Source organism: Phycodurus eques, chromosome 5, assembly GCF_024500275.1.
Source record: "Phycodurus eques isolate BA_2022a chromosome 5, UOR_Pequ_1.1, whole genome shotgun sequence".
Lineage (NCBI taxonomy): Eukaryota > Metazoa > Chordata > Actinopteri > Syngnathiformes > Syngnathidae > Phycodurus > Phycodurus eques.
The window spans coordinates 21439794-21464693 of record NC_084529.1 but is presented as its reverse complement, the minus strand read 5'-3'; the positions used below and the strand labels follow the sequence as shown (position 1 = coordinate 21464693).

At 40.1% G+C, this 24900-nt stretch overlaps 2 protein-coding genes across 3 annotated transcripts in view; both read left to right on the top strand.

The window, feature by feature from the left end:
• LOC133403269 (neuronal cell adhesion molecule-like) overlaps nucleotides 1-13513 on the top strand; it is a 64793-nt gene extending 51280 nt beyond the window's left edge. The window contains exons 25-29 of the mRNA XM_061678032.1: nucleotides 1411-1530; nucleotides 3262-3423; nucleotides 6010-6141; nucleotides 6668-6746; nucleotides 10743-13513. Of these exons, the coding sequence (XP_061534016.1) occupies nucleotides 1411-1530; nucleotides 3262-3423; nucleotides 6010-6141; nucleotides 6668-6746; nucleotides 10743-10995 (746 nt within the window). The 3' untranslated portion in view covers nucleotides 10996-13513. The remainder of the gene's footprint in view (nucleotides 1-1410; nucleotides 1531-3261; nucleotides 3424-6009; nucleotides 6142-6667; nucleotides 6747-10742) is intronic.
• A 7144-nt stretch (nucleotides 13514-20657) lies between these two features.
• cntn1a (contactin 1a) overlaps nucleotides 20658-24900 on the top strand; it is an 80915-nt gene continuing 76672 nt past the window's right edge. Inside the window, exon 1 of one of the 2 annotated variants that reach the window (XM_061678026.1) lies at nucleotides 20658-20821. The gene's annotated coding sequence lies outside the window, so the exon portion shown is untranslated. Of the gene's footprint in view, nucleotides 20822-21243; nucleotides 21342-24900 lie in introns of those variants that run through there. The other variant, XM_061678029.1, reaches the window with a different exon arrangement.

Here is a 24900-nt window from a genome sequence, read left to right as displayed (position 1 = left end):
TTGATCCAACACCTTATTTACCATATGTTTAGCATTATACAATAAAATGGACAATAGTTATATGCATAATATACTTTATAATACACAGGTCATATTCATTTCAGATGATAATGATTTAAGATTTTGATTTTACAACCCCAAATCCAATGAAGTTGGGACGTTGTGTTAAACATGAATAAAAACAGAATACAATGATTTGCAAATCATGTTCAACCTATATTTAATTGAATACACTACAAAGAAAAGATATTTAATGTTCAGACTGATAAACTTTATTGTTTTTAGCAAATAATCATTAACTTAGAATTTTATGGCTGCAACACGTTCCAAAAAAGCTGGGACAGGGTCATGTTTACCACTGTGTTGCATCACCTTTCTTTGAACAACATTCAATAAATGTTTGGGAACTGAGGACACTAATTGTTGAAGCTTTGTAGGTGGAATTCTTTCCCATTCTTGCTTGATGTACAGCTTCAGCTGTTCAACAGTATTCAGTTTTTATTTATGTTTAACATAACGTCCCAACTTCATTGGAATTGGGGTTGTAAACGTACCGGTAATAAAAAATATCTTAGCGTAATATTTAGTGTTTTAATATTGTTGTGTCATTGTCATGTGATGTTGAGTATCCTCTTCGCTGTTCCATAGCATTTATATGCGCACTTTAAACAGCATGATAAACTGTGTGGACCCATTTGCATTGCTTTAAAAGGTGACTCACACCAACCATGCCAACTCTGTGTGATTGTGTTACTGTAGTGTATGTTTGCAAGTGTTTGTGTGTCCACATCTATAGTGATTCCACCATGTTCTGTTGTTATTTCTCCTTCGTATCTGAGCTTTCATGACTCATCTCGACAAAGACGTCGGCACGGGAGGCAGCGGTATCTATAGCGATGCATAGAATACGGGCATGCAAGTTATCCCCATACTGAATGTCATATTGTGTGGCCTTCCACGAAATGTTCTGCTCAAAACCAAAGATGTAAAAATGTGTACAGTACAGTGGAACCTCCAAAGTCGAACACAATTGCTGGTTGACTTCCAAGTTTAATTGAGAAGAACTAGGGCTAACTAAATCTTTGTCATTTTGATTAAGGTTTTATGGCTACCGTCCAATAGTTTGCCACGAAGGGCTCTGTTTTCGTGGACTGTCCAACTGCGGCGGAGCGCACAAACTGGCGTATCCGCCTGTATATGACGATGGCTTCCCCTTGCATGGAAAGGCTTGTTTGTTTGTCCGGAACCCCTCAAAAGAACATGCGTCCCATCCTCGAAGAGTCTGTTGATGTTGCCCGTGAATAGTGTTTGTGCATTCATCATCTGGTTGTGTTGCCTTGCGCTATCTCCCCCCTGCTAGCACCTTAGCACATCATGTCCGCCAACAGATGTTCTCTCTTGTGTGTTCAGCGTCGGCGGCCAGTCCTTTCGGGAGCGTTAACTCATCCAGGGGAGAGGACGGCACACTGATCAGTTGGGAGTACTGGGGCCCGGAGAGAAACATTTATTTAGAATACATAGTGGAAAACAGTAAGCAATGTCGTTATTATCATTTTTGTGAGCTCTACGTAAGGTGGCAAGAGATGCTTTTTGATAAACAACACTAGATTGCTCATTGTTCCGCCCTGTTATTGACCGGAGCTGAATGTATTTCCAAGCAGCATCAAAAGTTGCACAGTCATCACAGTATTGATTGATTTGGATCAGGGTGTGGTCTATTTTACCTGAGTCGTGGATTTAAAAAAAAACAACAACAACTCAATTGTGTTAGTCTCTTTAACACCTGCCATAATCATCGTTGAATTGGCCATCACATGATAACCCCTAACACATTCACTGCCATTGACGGCTTTAGAAGTCAAATATCCATGTTAACTGGGAAGGCTGGCGGTGAATGAGTTTTAATATACAGAAGTAGGCTCACTGGCCACAACATTAAGTACACTTGCACAATCTTTTGAGATCTTTATTTGTTTATTTTCAAAGATAATATTTCTGTTTTTGTTTATTTTTTTGTTCATACCAACAGCTTCTTCTAATATTTTATTTTTTTAATATAATATTTGATTCTAATATTTTAAGTAAAAAAGAAACTACACAAAATAAATGTAAGTATTTTATGTACATACACATATCCTAAAATGTATATACTTCAAATCAAGGTTTACTGCTGGCCTAATTGTTTGTATTTATTTATTGTATTTTTTTTAACTTATTATACTTATTTTATCCTAATAGTTTTTGTACATAAATAAAATATAGATTTTATTCATTATTTTAACATAAAAGCATTTCTTTCAACTTTTCCGCTGGCCTTATTTTAGTTCTTATTTTATCGTTTATCCCCAAAAATATATATCCTGTTTTATATTTAAAGAAAATCTAAATTATTTTGATTTATAAAATTGTTGCCCCCACTGGCCTTATTTTCATTTTGTTAGTATGTATGTACGTATCTGTATCATTTTGAACATAATTTGGAATTTGCATTTTTTTTTTAAATGAGGAAAAAAAAATCTTAAATCTTTTGTACATTAAAAAAATGGGAATAACCCATTTAAATTCAATTATTTTTTTTTGGACCTTGAAAATTAAATGTTTACACTACTACCTGTTTTCCTTATACATTCATAAAGCTCATAGTGCAGTGTTTCTACAGCTGGCAGAGGGAGCTTCCACTTCTTAAATTAAAATGTAATGCTTGTCCATGGTCTACAGATGGGTTCTTCATAAAATCATTGTGTTATTCATTTGCTCCACTGGAGTGCAGCAAGCCATTTAACACCTCCTTAGGAAACAATAGACTATTACATATGGGTCCATGAAATTGCTCCCTTGTCGAAAAAGTGATAAATGATGGAATGTGGTAGAAAACGTAAAAAGATTAACATTTCCAAGAGTTGAGTTAAGAATGAAATCCATTTTACCCAAATTGTATCATTCAATCCATTAAATGAGGATTTATAAGATGGACAAAATAATAGAGCCAAAAAGTACAATTTGATGTAAACAAGTGAAATTATTAAAGAGCTGAAGTTGAGCCCAGTGGGTTACAACTTCTTCGCAGGATTATTTTTTTTGATACAGCTCTTGTTTTGAGTTTCATTGTACTGTATTGTGCAAGTATACCTAATAAGTGGCTCATAAGTGGATATGAGCAGAAGATAGTCTACCAGCACATTCTCAACCTTATTGACGTATCCAACCCCGCACACATCTGCTGTACTGTTCGCCGTCCCCCCCACCCCCCCCACCCCGCAGGTGAAGGCGAAGACGAATGGCGCAAAGAGCTGGTGAACGGCTCTCAGAACTTTATGCTGAGGGGCTTGAAGGAGGGCCTCTCCTATAGGGTGCGCTTGGTGGCCCAAGGTCACGGCGACCAAGAGCCCCACCGCTCCAAGGAGCTCACGGTGACGGTGCCAGGTGAGGCGCGTGTCTGGGCCCACCCGAGCTTTTGCACGTTTTGTAAGCGGTACATTGGATGGTTCCGGTGTCTCAGACAGGCCTGCACTGTAGTAGTGTTATAGGGAGTTGTTACTTATCTTGTAGCGCTCATATAGTTGTACGTTACATGGCTTTTATTAATATCTAAATATCAGCTACAGTGTAGTGAACTTGTGAGTGTGTGAATGATGTGTATTTGTGTTGTCGCTATGTTTATGTGATTGTCTGTGTTTGAGATATATATGTAAACATTGCATCATCTATGTCATATTTGTCATTTCCAGTGTTGGGCAAGTTACTTCCAAAATGCCAGTAATTATTTTATAGTCACTATACACGTCCTTTTTTTCTATTTCGTTTCAGGGATCATTCAGATGAATGGAAGGCCATTAGCATTTGACAGTCTAGGCTTTGCAGTTTTTGTAAGCATATCAACTGCAGTTGGGGACAGAAGAAATTTCTTGCTAGGCAGCAATTTTGCAACACTGCTCCAATGTCATGAAGCGAGCTATGGGCAAGGGAATGAATGATAGGCTCATAAAAACCACAAAGTTTAAGCGATAAAATGCTGTGGGCCTCACATCTGTCCGAATGATCCGTGAAACAAAATAGAAAAAAGAAGTGTATAGTGACTTTTGGCACCCTGTTTCACTTGTTGCTGGTTACAATATCACCACATCTACAGCTGCAATAATTCTGAGTTACTTTCACAAAAAACAACTGCAGAATTCTAAACTACGGCAGTTAACGTTAATACAGTACCTTAATACCTTTAACGGCACAACAATGCCAAATGATGATAGTCGTAATAGGCTTACTTCCGTTGAACTTTTGCACTTTTTCACAAAATCAAAGGATAATTAATGTGTTTTCGCTTCATAGAGACAGTTGCTTAAAAAAACATTCATGGCCCACTTCCAGCAAAAGTATTATGGCCAACTAATCGTGATTTTCGTCGAGTCTATTCTAGTTTATTCAACGTCTGACTTTAAAGGAAACGTGTGTTTAGTCAGAATTATAGTACACTTTGCGCACCCAATATTTTATCTGGTTGAAATTAGGTGTCCCTGTCTCATGTATTGTAAGTGAGGGTCTTTTGGGCCAAAGGCAAATCTGGCTTTTGTTAACATAAAGACCAGGGGCAGAGCCTTCTTCCTGCAGGCGCAAAGCACACATTGTTGGGAAAATTTTGAAGACCCGAAAAAACAATTAAATGCTTTTAAATCATAGAGGCAGCAACTCGCAACACATGATATATCTATATGGCGCATGGACACATCAACAAACATGGATGTGGGTGTTTCTGCATGATACCTGTGGTTCAGTGTAGTCCAAGCCGTTGCTTGAAAATGGTTCTGGATCTTAACCCAGCCTAGCTGATCATGTTATGAGCAGAGAAGCTCGGTGTGGGAGTGGTTATTATGTAAATTAGCCCCACTGTTACAACACAGTGCAGAGTGGCTCGCAGACAGATTTTCAGAAATAGGCAGATTGACTCGATTGTTTATTTCATTCATCCATCCATCCATCCTTTTTCTGTTCTGCTTATATATTTTTTGTAATTAATCTATATTTTTTATTATATTATATATTATGTTATTACTATTATTAGATAATTTGATTATATTTATATTTTATATTAATTTGGTCAGCTGTATATTTTTAAAGGGAATATTTTTATTAAAGAGGAATATTTATATATTTTCTATTTATGATGATGACTAAGATGATTATTATTTGTATTGTTGTCATATATATATATATATATATATATATATATATATATATATATATATATATAATTTATTTTTTTTATTTTATTTTACTCCTGTAACACCTGACTTTACTCTGGGGATATCATATATTGTCTTATAGCTTATCTCATCACATCTTAGTTTCACAGTAGGCGGGCAGGACCTCCCGAGACCCAATTATTTCTATACCAACTATAATAAGTTGATTTTCCATCATATTTCCCCTTTAAATAAACTACAACCAAAATCAAAAGCTATTAAATATAATTTATTTGCGTAATACTGAGTGACATCACGACCAGTCAGCGCTAGCTTTAATGATTGCCGTCTATTTTCAACATTCACGGAAATATGAGCCAATGATGGTGTAGCAAGGCGGACATAATTAGAAACCAAAGTGACATAGAGTGGAGTAGTACATGCTGACTGAGTGAATGAAGAGTATTGATGCCAGCGGTAAGCATTTTTATACAATGCAGTAAGTGGAGAAAAGATGTTTGATCATCATAAAAGTTCAAATGACAAAAGTTGCAATGCGTATTATATTACCAAAACGTTAGCAATGATTTACATTGCCAAATTCCTGCAAAAAGCGAGTTATTTTGATTGCATGACCTTTCTCCCAACACTGGACATTTCTAACTCCTCCATCATGGAAGTGGTTAGGAAGTTAACCATTCATGACCCACTGCTGAGCAAGTAGATACTAAAACAACAAGTGCTTCTTTGTGTCGAGGAGAATAGTCGGTGCTTAAAAGGTAAGGTTAGAGTGACCTCCTCCTTTCTTCCTCCTCCTTCTTTCTCTGCTCAGCTGTGGCGAGCCGACAGGTGGATATCGCGACGCAGGGTTGGTTCATCGGCCTCATGTGTGCCATCGCCCTCCTCATCCTCATCCTTCTCATCATCTGTTTCATCCAGAGGAACAAGGGAGGCAAATATCCAGGTGAGGAATGCACCACATAAGTCCCGAATTTCCGTTTTATATGAAAAAGAAAACACCAACCACTTACCGTTGCTATAGGCAGATCTCGCACCCACTTTTCAGACCGAATCCATCATAACTTAATTCCAAGATCAGCCCGCTGTACATTGCATAGGCGCAAAAAAAAATAAATAAAATTACATTTAGGGGCGTCCATCTATCTACGATACCTGCTTCTGACTGAGGCTCATCTGTACAAATTAGTAGGGGTTCATTAAACTATGACACATGCCGTTTTACGGCACTTCCTGTTGCCACAACGTGGGGTAGTCATTCATCAAGATCATTGATCAAGATATGACCTGCCAGAGATGTACACAAGCACGATTCTGAGATTTAAAGAAAGAAAAAAAATAAGTTTTTGGGCCCCCAAAAAGGTGATTCATTCGTTGGAAAATAACATTTAACGGCATTTCCGCCAGCAACAGCGGCAAAACTGTTGACTCTTTTTTTTCTCTGCCTAACATTTCTTCCTATTTGGGCGCAGTCAAAGAAAAGGAGGACGCTCACACGGACCCGGAGTTCCAGCCCATGAAAGATGAAGACTGCACTTTTGGGGAATACAGGTGAGAGACCGCATTGAAGGCTCAGTAGCCCAGGAGGCCCTTTTAAACCCAGTGACTCTTTCTAGCCGGGCCGGAGCTCTTTTCACCACTTACGACTGAAAGTGATCAACAGGAAGCATTCCCCTCCCCTATTAGCATAAAGCACATTTTTTGGAGGACGCCCATAGATGGCACATTATTGGACTCTTTGCTTGATGGTGTCTTTTTTGAGAAGCAAGACTCTTCATGTTCTCAGGATAAAAGGGGTCTGTTTCTTCCTATGAGAATATACATTCAGTTCCGTTGCGACATAAAAGCTAATACAAATAATAAGCTACTCAAGACAGCGATCAAAGCTCACCGTTATCAAGCTATGCCTGTTAGCATCCCGTTTGGAGGCTGTGCACAGAACGAAGCACTTTACTTGCAACCTTTCTGTATCTGTATTGTTTGTGTTTTCATGTTTCTTATTACTTTAATGTGCACAAACAACATATTGGGGTCCAAGCATTTTTTTAAAAGTACTTTATATTCTTTTTTTTTTTGTATGTATACCCAAATTATTACTGAGATAAACATGCATATCTACTGTATATGTACAGGACATATATATATATATATATATATATATATATATATATAATATATATATATATATATATATATATATATATATATATAAATGATGATATAATATGTGGTAAGCATGTTGTGAAGAGCTTAGATACATATATATACAATATATTAAAAAGACTGCGTTAGCTTATAATGTGCTGAAATACATTGGTCGTCTACGTGTACAGATGCATATGGGTTTAAACGGTGAATGTTGTTAGGATGCAGTCATTGGGAGAATACTTTTCATAACAACACTGATTTTTTTTTCTTCCTTTTTTCAAAAAGAAAATCCATACGATGACACCAACCCAAAAATGTATAATACTAAATAATACAAAGGAAAATAAAGTCGTAATATTATGAGAAAGAAAGCATGACAAAAAGTGATTTTTTTTTTTTAGCTTAAAAACAGTCCTATAACATTATGATTTATTCTGTTGAAATGATGGCCTTATTTTAAAATGTTTGCCTTTTTTTCTAAGGGTAATACACGAAATGTCACTAGACAAAAATAAATAATAATCAATAATGCAAAGGAATATTAGAGCCACACTAAGTAGGACAGAGATAAATATTGCGAGGGAAAAAAAATCTAAAACTTAAAGTCCTAGTTTTGTGAGAATAAATTTTAATATAATATTACAACTTTCCGTCACTGATGGTGTCGTGGTACACTCGCCTGACTTTGGTGCGGGCAGCGTGGGTTCAGTTCCCACTCAGTGACGGTGTGAATGTGAGTGCGAATGGTTGTCCGTGTCTATATGTGCCCTTGCGACTGACTGGCGACCAATTCAGAGTGGAGTCCGCCTTTCGCCCGAAGTCAGCTGGGATAGGCTCCAGCGCCCCGCGACCCTAACCAGGATAAGCTGTGTTGGAAATGGATGGAACTTTCCCGCTTGATTTTTTTTTAATAGTTATTTACTTGTGATATTACAACTATCAAAATTACGACTATCATGTTTAATTGTGTACTACTTTTTTCTTCTTTTTCAGTGTAGCGCTAATTTTCCTTCTCCTTTTTGATTATTGTTTATTTTTGGTTGGGGTCATTTCAAGGTTTTTCCTCTGGGACAAAAGTCCAAGATTTTTAAGAGAATGAAGAAGTAATTTCAACAGCATAAATCATGACTTTTTCTTCTCTGAAAAATATCCTTTTTTTCCCTCATAATTTTATTTTATTTTTTCAATTTTTCTCTGTGGTTGTAATACTCCTTCGTACAATCAGCCTAAGGTACAAAAAGAGCTGATTTGAACAAACCAGGAGATGGACAATTTGACATCATCTCCTTACATTTCAACAGGTACATATTTGTCATTGGGTAAATATTAGATGGGCATGGGTTCATCAGTAAGTCCATTTTTTTCCAGTTCAATATTTGCTGTTATTTCTTCAATAAGTCACACGTGAGACCTGCTTGTTCGCTGCACCGGACAATGTTTACATGTGTGAATGTATAGGGGAATCCTGCCGTGCGGCCTTGGGAGAGGTAAGGGCGATGTCATACATGTGTGTATGAACGGGTGGGTGTCACTGTGGAAACAAGAACGAACAAAAAAAATGCCCAGTTGAGAATGCATCACAGGCTGTCAGTCATAAAGCCTTCGTGGTGTCTGAGCACATTGAGAGAATACCTCTCTTGGCTTCAATGTGGATCTTACATACTTGAAGTGTACGGGCAATTGTATTGACACACAACTTTTAATCAATCTTTCAAATCATTCATTTCATCTCTCTCAAAGCCACGTGTGGCATAGCAGTCGTACGCTCGTAAAGTCAAAACAATCACTCGCTAAAGCTGTATGTGTGACATAGCAGTCTCATGCTTGTGCAGCCCAAAAAAAATACTGTATTGTCTCGAAGCCGAATGTGTGGGATAACAATTCACACACTTGTATAGTCAAAACATTCCCTCTTGACGCTATGTGTGGCACAACAGTGGTACACTTTTGTCCTCAAAAAACAATAACTCTCAAAGCTGTGTGTGGTATAACAATCACATACTCGTAGCCATAACATAACTAAAAGCCGTGTGTGGTATAACAGTGGTACCCTCGCGTTGTCAAAACAACAACTCTCAAATCTGTGTGTGACATAACACACTCATGTTATCATAGCATTTCCTTGAAGCTGTGTATGACATAACAGTCATACAGTCGTGTAGTTGAAACAATCACTCTCAAAGCTGTACGTCTTGCATAATCTCACACTCTTGTAGTCAAAACAACCACTTTCAAAGCTGTGTTTGTAGCAAAACAATCACAGTGTTGCAGTCAAAACAATAATTGTTGAATTTTTTTGTGTAGCATAACAATAATACACGCGTGGCGTCAACAATCCCTCTCAAAGCTCTGTGTGACATAACAGCTTTGTGATCAAACAATCGTTCTCAAAGCTGTATATGTGGCATAACAATCACATACTTGTGTATGTGGCCTTGAGGTTGGACACAAGCTAATATTTAAACATCATATCGGCAAAAAAAATCAATACCAATTAACTGGTAATCCATGGACCAAGTCCATGTTCTTCCATTTTGAGGTGTGCCAATTCTTTTGCCCATGAAGTGTCAGAATTGAACAAACCTTTTAGCTCCATGTTGGCTTTATGTGTCATTGACATTCAATTCATGTACACGATTTTTTAAATATATATATATATAAATATATATGTATATAAAATTATGTCACGCTTTGTAAAAACTGTCACGCTTGCTTTTGGATGGACGGTGTTTGGTTGCTTTTTTTTCCCAATGTCATTTTTGAGTTTGTCATCACAGCCTTTTTGTGTCTGTGACGCTGCAACAAAACAAACACACATTGACCACCTCATGTCTTATTTGGTTTCAAGGGGAATCCAACCAGTGTGACATTGCTTGACGTCTATTCCCCTATTGCCTGATGGAAACCAATGAATCATTTATCAATGCTTTTTTTTTTTTTTTTTTTTTTAGATATGTGGAGCTAGCCACATTCGAATTCAAAGACTTTTACTATAGCTCCTTAGACCAGTGACTCCCAACCACAGTGCCACGGCAAATTCGTGTGTCGTGAGAGATCATCCGGTGTGCCGTTGGAAATTGTCCAAATTGATTTAATTGGTCCAAGAATTTGCTTTTTCCTACAAATAATGTGTCTTTGATCATCTATCAGCGATATAGAGGCATGGCGATTTAGCGGGGGATTATTTAACACACTTTTTGTGAACTTTCATTTGGTGGTGTACTGTGAGATTTCTCTAATATATTGGCTTCATAAAGGTTGGGAAACTGGCTTCGGTAGTGGTAAAAGTTACTGTATTGATGCTCCGTCTAAAAAAAAAAAAAAAAAAAAAAGAAAGAAAAAGTGGCATCAGCACGTCATCATCACCGCTAACGCCTTGCATGTCGTTCTTTTCCTCAGCGACAATGAGGACCATAAACCGTTAAAAGGGAGCCGCACACCATCGAGCGCTACGGTTAAGCGGGACGACAGTGACGACAGTTTAGTAGACTACGGGGAAGGAGGAGACGGCCAGTTCAACGAGGACGGCTCGTTTATCGGCCAGTATAGCGGAAAGAGCGTCAGCCGGGACACCGCCGCCGCCGAGGGCCACGAGAGCTCCGAGGCGCCCTCCCCGATTAACGCCATGAACTCCTTGAACTCCTTCGTGTAGTCTCGACATCCATGGGGGGGGAAAGGACAGGCATGTTGTCAATGGGAAACCTTCACGGAGACACTTTTAGGAAGACAATAACCGAATGCCTTTACTATTAATTATCCGCTCTAGACATTTTCACCAAGACTTTTCACTGGTACGGTTTGGTTCCCAGTCCCTTTAAAAGTGGCCACTACGTTTTGCGATCATTTCTGCACTCGATTTATCCTCCTCGCCCGCAGGTTCCGCTGCATTAATTTAAATTTTTATTTTTTATTAAGGAAACTGACATCGTCAAAGGTCTATTTGCTTGTTTGTTCATACTATGACTGCCATGTTTTATTCTTCCCACGAAGTAGCTTGTACACAAATTTAATCGCCATCAAATAAGGCCCACCATTCATAATATCTTCATATTAACAGTCCTGTGCATTCGTCATGGCCCACTCTTAGATTTGTGGTTTTATCCAGCTTCTTTTGGCTAAATTAGCCTGATACATTCGTAAATGCTCTCTTAAATTGAATGCTACAATAATTGTTGCTCATAATCCCATTCCTGTTCAGTATCTCCACTGAAAAAGCGTGAGAGGAAGGGTATTTGAGTTCTTTTTTAGTTGGTTGGTTGGTTGCAGGTGAGTTCACAAACAAGCTAGCCATTTAGGCATTAGCTAGTTAGTTAGCAGGATGATATGAAAATTAACCCACAAGTTGTTTCATTGCTAATCCTACACCAACTATTTTTTTTCCCTTCACAAATTGGTTACTTAGCTTGGCTATGCAAAAACTATAGAACCCCTTTTCCCCCCTGCTTGTTAGTTGCTGTGTTGGCTAGCTAGCTAGCTAACAGATTAGTTAGCAGGCAAACAAGCTATTTATTACATGGCTCCTTAGCTGGATTGGACTGCTTGGTTAATTACCTAACCTGCGAACACTTAGTTAGGGAAAAAGAAAATAAATCATGTTCCACCTTCATGACGTGTGACAGCGTAAGGCAACAGTTTGATGGTTAGTGTGTTAGCTTGATACGCGCACGTTAATTAGCAAGAATACTCTGTAGAGGGGAAGAAGAAAGAAGCTATTACATTGTAGTCAGGGTCTGGATAAAGGAATTGTATTTTCCGTTTTGATGTCAATGGAACGGTTCACACCCCCAGAGTCATAAAGGTACCGTCTAACCAGGAAATAGCCTGCTAACTAAAAATGGACACAGACATGGTGGAAAAACCGCAAAGCTAGTGGTGACCTGAGACTTTTGCACAGTACCGTAGATATAAAGCAGAGCATTGGTGGCATGCAGCACTGTACATGTTCTTCATCATGACTTGTTGCATGGCCTGTCACGTGACCGCCCAAAACATGCATGTGTCCTCTGCTTCATGACGTGCCAGTGCCTTTTCTTCGCAAAGCAGGGCTTCGATACCTACGACATTCACGACAAAACAACATGTAACGGGGAAGTTTTACTTCATGACATTTTTGCTATGTTTTAAGAGATTGATATAACAGTTCCTCTAAGGTTGTTGTTTTGTTTTTGGAATTGCTTGACGGGCCACGTCAAATGCTTTCGTGGGCCTTAGTAAAATGTGCCATAAAATTTGGGTGTAGGTCTGGATAAATGTGGAGATCCAGGATTTATTCCTCGGCGGAGGTCAGTGCTCTTAACTTTATTTCGTCATCACGGCGTGAAGTTTTCAACGCAGTGGCGGTGGGGGCCGTTTTTGTCTTTGGGCACTTTTTTTTCCAACATAATCCTGTTGTACAATAAACATGAGCAAAGAAATTTAATTCAATTACATTGTATTTTCCTTGGTGAAGGTCAGTACTCACCTTCTCATTGTTTTAAGTCACAGCCCATGCTTTGAGTAGTCTCACTGGACCGCATTAAAACAAATAACATCATCATGTTTAGGTCATCTGAATGTATGCAGCATCCACACCTGTTATTCATTTTCTACAATAATAATAATAATAATAATAATAATGTGTTGACGTGTACTAACAACGCTTCTTGAGAGCCTTTAGATGGGATCAAGGTTTGTTTTTTCTTAACTTGCATCAAGTTTGACTTTCTTTTTATTGTTATGATGATGACTTGTAGAATATTTTGTTGAAATATGTAAATACACCTTCGAGTGGATTGTACAGGGCTTGCGAGCAAGGCGACATTGTGCATGATTTCTAATGTTCATAGGACTGTATTAAATGTAGAGAATATATATAAATATACGGTAATCTTTTCTTTATTGCTGTGCATTGTGTACATATGTTGTTCTGCAATGAAATGAATGGGCAGATACAAATCATATACGCCTGATTTAATTTTTTTAATTTTTTTTTTTTTTCAGATATTGCTTGTCTGGTTGACGTATTTCTATACTGCCAAAATGTTATCAACAATATTTCAACTTGTTTTTGTATTTAAGAAACAGATTTGTACTAACAAAATACTTTCTTTGTTTCGATTTAATTGCCCTTTTTTAGTGCAAGTATGACTCTTCATACGGGAATCTCTATTGACTGAATAAACAATCATTTTCCTCCGATGTTGAATCAAGGCTTGTTCTTGAATGGTCTTATCAAGTTTAATCTGCCAATTCTACATGCACTATGAAAGAGGCAGTTCAGAGTTGGGACCTAAAAGAGCAGGAACGAACTAGAAGATTCTGAAAGGTTTGTGGCGGGTTACGTTTGAATCCACCAGCGATGGCTTCGTACGAGCGCCTTTCATTTGCAATTTGGACGCGTCAAGGTGAACGTACCTTTTTTTTCTGAAGTAATCGCTGGAGGGGTTGGTCACCAAATATAGGCAAGGCAGATTTATTGATAAAGCAACAATGCCACTAAGTTGGCAACACTGATATTTGCGTTAATGTGTTCTTTCATTTTTGGCAACATTTTACATTGGTACAAAGCATTGCAAAGTGCTTTGATGTTAACTCTTACAATTTTAAGGAGCCTTCAGCATATTACATGGTGTATCCAGCATTATAAAGTTTTTTTTTTAATACATACTCTTTCAATATCAGCAAGCTATTAATGTTTTACATTGGGTATTCAGCATTGAGCTGTGTTTTAATGACTACTCTTTCCATTTCATTAAGCACTCTCTATTTTATGCTGGGTATCCAGTGTTGAGGTGATGTGCTTTAATGTGTACTCTTTCAATTTCAGCTAGTGCTCTATGTTTTACATGACCATATCAACCATTGAGAAGTGCTTCAATGCATACAGTTTCCAATTTTAACAAACTCAGACTTGTTCATTGAGTATCCAGCATTGTGCAATGCTTTAATGCCAACTTTTCCACTCTAGCCTCAGCGAGCACGTTTTACAATGGGTTTCCAGCGTTTGGATGTGTTTCTATGCATACTCTTTCCATTTCAGCCGGTCTTTGACATTTTACATAGCCGTATCAAGCGTGAGAAGTGCTTCAATGGGTACACTTTCAATTTCAGCAAGCACTTGGCAGTTTACATTTCATATCCAGCATTGTGAAGTGCTTTAATGTGTTCTCTTTCAATATCTGCGAGTTCTCAATTTTTTACATTGTTTATCTAGCGTTGAGATGTGCTTTAACGTGCACGTTCTATTTCAGCGGACACTTTGCATTTTATGCTGGGTATTGAGCATTGAGAAGTGCTTTAATGTGTTCTTTCAATTTCAGTGAGTTTTTACCTTTACAGTTCTAATAAATGCATTATGCACTATACAGGTATGTACAGTCTAATTTGAAAAACATAGTACTCTCTAGTGGAATACTGGTTAGCACATCTACCTCGTGTTCAGGAGATTCAGGTTCATTTCTCCATTGGAGTACCGGAGACAAATTCCTTGTGTATTTTGGACATACTTGGCAAATAAAGATGATTCTGATTCTGATTCTGATTCTGATTAATGTACATGTTCTAGCTTCCCTCTGCATTCCACTGAACTGTCCACGTGTGAGTCTCAATGTTTGTTTGTCTACCTTACGTTTGATACCAGTTCAGGGCGTTACCCTATTTCTCTCGCCATAATGTCAGCTTTGATAGGCTCCAGCTTACCCACCATTCGAATGAATACGAGACAAAAAGGGTACATGGATGTGTATATGAGAGAAGAGCCCAGCCAACAGCAAAGATTCGATGATTGAACCTTTTTTTTAATTTGTTTCCTCTTGACTTTACTGCCACCTAGTGACATACCAGCACTGACAGTGTCTTATGCCAGCAGCTGCCCTTTTTACTCTTCCTCAATGCCAGGAACCCTTCAGTCCTTTATTCCTTCCCACCACTCATCCCCCCCTTTCTCCCTCCCCTCATCTAATTCCTTCCCGGCGGATTCATTTTGCGTCGGCCGCACGTCTGCCGCGGCGTCCATTATCTTCCCCCGTCTTTTTCCTGCCAGTCCAGCCTCTCTGATTGATAGGCATGTGCAGCAGCTGAACTGTCACTGCTTGCTTTCGGACGTCTGAACATTAGTTCGTCAAGGTTATTTCAGAAAATGACGCTGTATTTGGTTCGCTAAAGCAGCATGTGGCTCCTTAGACAAAATTATTTTGAACCACTGGTTCCATGTAACTGTAAACGATTTTAAGGTTGTCACAACAAGGCTGATCACAATGTTTAGTACAAGTGTGAGTAGGTTTAGCTCTTGGGGCTCCATTTTCTGTGACTGGCGTAAATTCTGCGGTCGCGGATGGCACAACTGTGCCCCAGAGGCAAGTAAGAGCGGTGTTGGTAATTTCGTAGACGAGCGCAACCCAGCGGATCTTAGGGTGGGCGCCACAGTGGGAGTGTTTACAGACGTCTTCATTCGCCGCCAATCAAAGCGGCTCCTCTCACTCCCTTTCAATGTGGCACAACTGACAGTCTCTTTGGAGACTTCTCTGTCCAGAAGAGAGTGGAGCATTATCGCTTCACTGGCCGGTGTGGCAACAGACAATGCGAGTGGGTATACAGAATAACTGCTGGCGACTTAAATATATCCATGGAGCTCAGTATCTCTCTGCCTGTGCCCTAATCAAATGCATCAAAATTGCAGTAGACCAGCGGTCTAGCTTGCGCTAGGATTGAGTCACTGTCTGAGCAAGCATAAATGTCAAATCGGCAAACGCGCAGCGAACCTTAGGCTGGCACGAAAATGAGGATCCACCGCCATTTGCGCCCTTGCCGCTGATGCACTGTCTGCGAAAATAAAGCCCTTGGTGTTTTCCAGTGTTTAGTACAGTAATATAGAAATTCATTCTGGATGTACATTTGTACTTGGCAGCTCAAAATCAATTGCCTGCCCCGAGAACAATTAAATTGTTTGAATCTGAATCTGAATAATCCATGAAAAAAAACAAAGGGTTTTAAATATTTCAATTGGCAATAGCGCTGTCAGGCCTACTTTGTGCTAGTTTATTGAGTACGACTATTAAATGTGGCCCAAGAAAGTGGGTTGAAACTGCTTTTTTTTTTGGGTGCTTTTATTTTGATGCTCTGACTTTTTGGCAGGATGTGTGATGCAAAAGTTGCCTTTGTGTTGCAGAGCAGACCAGGAGGGTTATTGCTTTGAGTGGTTCATAAAACCTGACATTGTGGAATACTGTCTGTTGAATCCTTGATACACAACTTACGAAAAAATGCAAAATGAATGGCTGAGTTCTACCTTTGCGTGTATGTGCGTGTGTGTGTGTGTGTGTGAGTGTATGAAACCGAGCAGCTGTACAAAAACCTGAACAAAAATTTACATGAAAAAACATCATCACAAAACGAATCATACCACAGGGGTATTCCACAAGGAAATACGAAAAGTAAGGGTCCACCCTACTTCCAAGAGGAAATTTGAAATTAAGGTTCTTCCAGTTCCAGTCCTGGAACCTTTCTGACACACCTCGTATGGTACCAACATGCACTGCTTTGTGGTAACAGGCCTTAAGGGTACAAAAGGCAAAGCTTTACCATTTTATGTAAATGTGCTGCTGTTTTGGCAGTTCTGGGAGCTGCAAGATGATCATTGCTTATGACGAGTGTGCCATATTTCCATGCATGCGCCAAGTCTTATGTTCTTCAAGTCAATCATGTCATTCTTTCATTCCCCCCACATATCTTTGAACCAAACGTCCTTTGTTGCACCAATGTGACGTCCGTATCACCTCCCCCAGTCACATGATAGCACTAGCCAGGTTATAATCCTTTCCACACCCTGATTCGTATCCCCCGAGCTTCCCCACTGTGTCCCATATGTATATGTTTGAAGGGTGAAAGAGGGGCGAGGTTGGGGGGCTACTTTTGCATGAGCCCTCACACAGATCATTGAGGCTAAGTCCTCATTTATCACTCCCCCATCCTCCTCCTGCGCAAGATGACAGCCTCCCATTCTTCCCTCCAGACAGCAGGGTGTTTGCACTTCCTCTTATTCAGCCTTCTAACACTGTCATTCACCGGCGAGGCCTCGTCTCTGTTCGCTGGGTAAGGGAAGTGGTGTTCGTCCGAGGGTTGCGCACACATACATCTCGCACAACTTGAGCGCAAAATTGATATACTTGCTGCTCTTATGCACGGCACCCGACGTGTCACCCAATTCACTCCGCTTGGGCACACACCCACTCCATGGCTCTCAGGGTGGAAAATTGTATTTGTTCAACAGTTTCTTGTTGCAGGGAATAAACAAACACAACTGGAGCAACAAACATACAAACAAAGAACCAAAAAAGAAGCATTCATCCTGCACTGCAAATGACTTTATTCTGATGTTAATATTCAACCAAAATTCAGAAAAATGTCAGGAAATCTGATACTTGCATCTAAAAGTAGACAGAACCTTCTCCAAGGCCCAAAATTCTCTGGATAAGTACTAAATTGTACACCTTCGCAGAAACCCAACTCCTCAAAAAAAGAAATGTCAATGACGTGACAATAGACACTAACTATCTTATTTTTTGGTACCTCACTGTAAAGCTAACAAAAAGTACAGTAGTCCAGATCAGTGATTTTAAAAATTGCCTTTAAGATTCACATTATCCTTGAGAAAAAATAAAATAAATAAAAGGATACAATGATTCTCTGTTGACCAATCAACGGACAGAAACGACTATACCTCCTCCTATTTGGTACCATTCCGCCATTGGTACCACGTTGCAAGTGTGCCAAAACTTTGGTACTACTTTAGTCCACTTGAATGAAAAATGTGTCAAATTATTGAGGCCAACATCAAAATTGGCTGAAATTGAACAATGCCAAGTTGGACGCTTTCATAGATTGCCATTTCTGACACATCAAATTTAAAAAAAAAAAAAAAAGCTTGTCAAATAGAGTGATGATTTCTCTGTTGACAAAATGCGCAGCATTCTAGCTCCTCCTGTTTGGTTCTTTGCCCTTGGTACTCCGATGGAACGTTGCCAAAAAGTGGTACAGATCAGTTGTTTTAGAAATGGTGATTCATATTGATGCATTATTCTGGAGAAATTAAGAAGAAAGTTAAAAAAAATAATAATATTAAAGACCAATGTTTGTTACCATGCTCTTGGTACCACAACAAAAGGGTGCCAAAAATGTGATACAGTTCTTTTATTTTAGAAATTAAGGTTCATGCCTAACTGTTTTCTCAAAAGTAAGTTGAATGCCCCCAGTGTATGTGACAATTCTTTGTCAACCTATCAATGGACAGCATGTACTGTAGCTCCTCCCATTTAGTACCACATCACACCCTTTGTGTCTCAGTGCACTAGTGCCCAAAAGTTGTATTGTTATATTAGCGCGCTTTTAAACAAACCAACATAGAAAACATATATTTGAGAAATTTAGGAGAAAAAAAAAAAAAAATCTCTTTTGACCAATCAATGGACAGCATCTAGCTCCTCCTGTTTAGTACCGCTGCTTTTGGTACACAAATGAAAGGGTGCCAAAAAAGTATGACAGATTTTTTTGTCGTACTTTATTATTTTTTAATAAAGAACTAACTCAGCATATGTACCCCCTCTCTATCAACCCAAGTGGGGCCAAGTCCTTAAATTAATTCAAGGCCACTCTCTCTCACAGATCGCTGAATTATTAATGGCGCACTGTCACAACATCAGAGTATTATTTGCGGTGCACTGTTTGTATCAAAGATTTAAATGTAACCCCCGGGGGATCATGTGTTTGGACTGACACATGGTCACGGCCTTGGAATGGCAACACATGCCCTTTTTATGTGTGCCTGCTGGAAAACAGGCAGGGAAATACATTGAAATAAAACAATCCATACATAAAATATGGTTTTATGTTGGTGTACACACAAATACAGTGTGCATGGAATACTCGCTCACATCAATACAATCATCTGCCAACATAATCTAGCTCGCTAAAAGACAACTCTTGAGTGTTTTCCAATGTGTATATGATGATATCGAAAAATACTGCCACAACAATAGCACAGCGAGAAAACACTGTGGGCTCTATTTTCGTGACTGGCGTAAATCCGGCGTGGTGCGCGACGTAACTCTGCGTGGAGTAAGGTTAAACCCGCTCTGTGTTGGTCATTTCGTGGGCCAGCGCACACCGGCGCATTTAAAAGAGGGACGTTTGCGCTGCTGTGGACTTCAGTCGTCCAATCAAAGCGGCTTCTCTCATTCCCTTTAAATGCGGCGCACTCACAGTCTCGTATGGAGACATCGGTGGAGACGCCGAGGAACCGATGTGAACTGATGGTGGCCGGCCGTTGTGAATGCTGCCGCCATCTAGCGGTGGGGGTCCGAAGCGCACTCATCTCAGATTTTGCCCATATCTCAAGACAAAAAAAAACCAAAATCTGCCAAGCGACATCTCGTGTCTCGAAAAACTCGTAAATCAAGGCACGTGTATCTCAAGGCACCACTGTATATGACTCTGTTTTAGGATTCAGGTTGCAAATTGGACCCAGATGCAGAGAGGACAGGGAGGTGAGTTTGTGAATAAAGGTTTAGCGCAGCTTGGAAGCGGACAAAGGAACTCCGAGAACGAAATCCGGGATTGGCAGGGTTCTAACGAGGACCGGTCCGGCAGGGTAGGAGTCCGTGTTGTCGGTGGGCCGCAAGAGGTGAGCGCTGGTTTGCAGGGAGCGAGGGCAGATGGCAGAATGGGGGGCAAAGAACAAGAATTAGGTAGAGGTAACTCACTAGGTCTTCAGGAAGCAAAAAGATGGCAAGGTGGCTAGGCTACGAACTCGACGTAGAGCGTTGATAGTCTGGCGACGAGTTGGAGTCCCACAGGGTCTTAAGAGCAGTCAGGTGTAATTAGGATGACAAGGTGCAGCTGCTAGACTCCAACACGTCAACCCTGCAAAGCACTCGTGACACACACACACACACACAGACACACGTTTTCCAGATTATGTGCATGCTGTTATATTGTGGATTTGTGTGTGTGTGTGTGTGTGTGTGTGGTATTGATGGGTTCTATAATTGTGACGTGTAGTGGTGTGTTGGTATCAAGAGATGGATTCATTCAACTGAATAAGTACCAAAACCAAATGTATGTACGCGCTATGGGGTAAAAAAAAAAAAAAAAAAAAAAAAAAAAGTCAAATCATAAATATATATTTTTTTATAACTCCTATAACTGTGTACCATTAAATGAAATGTTAATACACACAATGATGTTGGATGGAAGTGTTTTTTTTTTTTGCTCTTGTGCTCATGACAACACGTTTGGCTCCCTCTAGTGGCGTGAGCGCTCACTGCACCTCCCTCCCAACCCACCGGGGACAGCAGGACGGCGCGGCTCTCCCTCTTGCTCGCTCTCCGTGTCAGTTACCTCCTCAGCTCCTTCCCGAGCGGCCGGCGGCGCGCTGCTGGAGCAGATGTGAGCGTCGTGGTGCGGGACGACACAGACCCACACACAAGGCTCGCCCTCCGCGGAAGGTAAGAGAGGCTGACACATTTTGCATTTCCAGGGGAAAAAGCCGGCAATGGTGACAGCTTTGGAGGTTGGAGGCGGATGGAGTGTTGTTTACATGTCCGTGGGATGGAAGCCTGCACGCTGCCCCTCCGCAATGCAGAATATAGTGTGCTTATCGGACCAAATCAAATGGTGTATTTTTTTCAGTCGCTGTACGTGCGGTGGCACATACAGCGACACTTGTGTGGTGGTGCTGATGATCTTCGCGTGCTCTCGAGATAGTGACGCGTGTTACTATGCACACAACACACCTTGCTTTAAAGGAGCCTCCCTCTGATTGGGCCACTTAGCATCTCATTAGCATGTAGTGCCACGAAGTGCAATACAAATGATGCACACACTCTTCTTGAGACCTGCTGTTGTGGGGATCATGTGAGGTAACAGCTCACGGCAGGCGTATAAATCTTTCGCCTTTTTACTCAAGATTTCCGGACTGCAGGTGAAGGTGCATATGGACGCGTCCTGCATCCTTCCGACTATACAGTATGTGCTGTGTTTTTGATGACACACTTGCGCGCTGTTGGTTGTAATGTTCAATTGTGAGTGTCGGAGTCTGAACGGAAGAAAAGGTGTACTATTGTTGAAGCAATTTCTAATAGTTGGACAGTCATCTTGCTAAAAATAAGGTAACCAAATGATTAGAAACACTTGATGCTACACTTTTGGGCTCACATTCACTGCCATTGACGGCTTTAGAAGTCAAATATCCATGTTAACTTGGAAGGCTGGCAGTGAATGAGATGTTAAAATAGATTAGTAGATGAGGTACACCATTTCTTTTGTTTTGGTATTGTTTATGTCCATCCATACCGTTTTCTATACTACCAAAGCCAAACTTGAATTTGGGCGAGCGGCGGGGTACACCCTAAACTGGACGCCAGCCAATTGCAGGGCACATATAGACAAACATTCATCCTCACATCCACACCTAAGGACAATTTCGTCATGTTATGTATGTAAACCTGTTAATTGTATAAATCAAAAATGTTGTATTTATTAAACAGCACGATGGAATAGCGCTCAGCACATCTGCTTCAGAGTCCGTAGGTTCGGGGGTTTGAATCTTGAGGAGTCCTGTATCGAGTTTGCATGTTCTCCACATGCTTGCATTGCTTTTCCCGGGGTATTTACTCCCATTTCCCCAAAAAACAAAAAAAATGTTAAGCTAAATAACTGTCCATAGATTTGATTGCTTGTTTGTCTATTGGCTGGCGTTTTCAATTCAATCAAAGTCAAAGTCAATCACTACCCGGAAGTACCTCGTTGCCTATTGTTTATAAATATTCTGAAAAGATCTACAGGACAATACGTGACCTTTTTTTTCAGAATTTACTGAGCCTTGTGTGGAAAAGAACGCACGAGACGCCAAAATGCGGCATACTGTCAGGAATGATTGCATGGACGCCTGTCAGGTGGAGCACTTTATGAATGTTGCAAGTAGGACTGCTGCTAACGCATCCTCGGCTGTGCGTTCAACCCCCTAACCCCCGAGGACAGACCCTCTACGTCCTGCTAGGTGAAAAAAGAATTTAGCCCTCTCCAAAGTAGGTTAAACTCCCGCGTGCGAACATCTCTTTGAAACTGAACTGCGGCGGCGCGTTGAATTTTGTAATAAGTTTGCTCGCCTGCCGACAATGCCGGCACGCATGCCTGCGGCACGCATGCCTGGCTCCTGATGCATTATAAGGACGCAGCTCTTCTCATCCTCTTTTACTGTCACAACAAATGACTCAACACAAGTGATCTTTTTAAAGGCTCCCACTGCATCCGTCTTGTGGTGAGGCGGCCTTGCATTCATTGAGCGTGGCCACAAGGGTGACGTGAATGGCTTTTTACTCCTCTCTTGTAAGACATGTCCCTCCCTGCACTATCAAACTTTCTTTCCTTTTTTTTTACCCTTCAAAGGGACAATGGGTTTTTGACATTTTCATACTACTTAGTAAGCAGCAGTGCACAAAACAGAAATCTGGATGTTTGCCGTACCAGATGAAGGCAGTTTTAGCTGATTGGATGGCTTTACTGATGTTCTTCTGATCCCCGGATGGTGCATCCCTTGACTTATACGGAAAAGACAAATAAAGATTGTCGGCGTGATAACTAACTGAATGGCAGCGTTGGCATGCATTGCAGGAGGATGTTTGACCTTTTAATAGACTTGGATTTCAAAGGTATTCTTTTCTTAAAGAAATAAATCACGGGATAAACTAAACAACAATTTCCTGGGGCATATTCCATGGAGTTCTGCTCACTTCTGCTCACTCCAGACACTGCAGAGGAATGGCTATACAGTGGTACCTTGACGAACGTGTTTTGAGGATTCTGTCGCGCTGCCAATTGTTTTGGTCTTGACTTGCGAGCAGAAATTTGAGTTCCGAGCAATCATTTGTGGCAGCGAACTTCCCAACAAGCAGCCAAACAATTCTTCCAAAAAAGAGACCGAGTGCTTTCTTCAAGCTGTTTATTGCTACTCCCATGCAAAGTTTAAACATAAAACAAATAGAATTACACACTGTGTATTTAACCAAACCAAACTACAATACTTACTGAATTAAAGTCTGATGGCTTAATGCTAACACACGATGTAAAAAGCCATAGACACGTTAACGAAACTAGCATCAATGTGACAGTAGTTCTAACCCTTTAAACAGATATTGGCACACAAATGGTGCACCGACACATGTAATCAATATAACAATACTCATAGGCACATATATTTTTTTGCAAAAACAACTCCGATTACTGCAACCTACTCAGTCACTTAGTTGTGAAACGCATCTTCGTGTATTATGCATATCTGTATTATACGGCCGCCCTGGAGGACAATTGATTCTTTCCATTCGTATTTATTTATTCTTACTTTTAATTATGTTAACATTGTTTGTTTTTACAAACTTCTATTGTGTGGACTGCTATTTTACTTGTTTAAAAACTTGGTGATTTTTGAGGGGCTGGAATGGATTAATGACATTTCCATTCAATTCAATGAGAAAAGATGATTTGAGATGAGCGTTTCGAGTTATGAATTAAAATTGTAAATCAAGGGGGCACTGTATTAAACGTGGCTGAGCAGGTTTTCCCTGATTTGCTTTTGCCAAAGTTTTAAACCATCATCAAAAAATGTCATTATTTTGTACAGTCCACATTCACTACTTGTTAAAGGGAAGATATGTGAGGGCGCTTATGCTACTTCATGAGTAGCAGTGCACAGAACAGCAATCTGGATGTTTGCCATGGCAGATGACGGCAGTTCTAGAGTCATTTCAGGCGAGTAGACGGCTTTCCAGATGTCCTTCTGATCCCTGGATGGTGCATCCCTTGAATTCAATCTGTAGCGAAACAGACGAATGAAGATTGTTTATGTGATGTCTAACCGATGGGCAAAATTGGCACCTGGCAGGGCGTGATAGTTTGTTGTTTGTTGTTTTGAACGCTCAAACCTATTGTGATTTACTAAAATAGTTGTGTAGCTCGTGTGACGTCATAACAGTGAGACAGCATAACCCACCAATGAATTAAACAAGGTTGAGCAATATGCCATCATACTGTGCTACTTGTAAATAAACATCCTGTCTTCACAATGTTAGCTTACTCTGTTTTTGTGCCTTAACTCTGGATGCCGCAGGATTATACACCACAGTCTCCATTCCGTTTTCTTGCAGTCCTCAGTCTCGGACAACAGTTGTCTCCTTAGTAGTAAACAGAGAAAACCCTCATGCTCTTCAATCATTGTTGTTTGTTAGTGCTAGTGTTGTCTCATTCTGACTGACGTGTTCAGTGCTGCGTGGTTTTCGTAGAGTTCAGCTGACTGAGATGAGTACAGCCAAGCAATAGAAATAGAGTACCACTACGGTTAATGAAAGAGTGCTTTTAAAGTGGTGCACGATGAAAACCAGTTTTATCAATGTATGTCAATGCTCGGTAATGGTTGTCTGTTTCCATTTGTCATCTCTGTGATTGACTGGTGATCGGTATCTCCACTCAAACACTGCATTGCCATCATGTACCACTTTGGTAGGTGCATCAACGAAAGGGTGCTAAAACG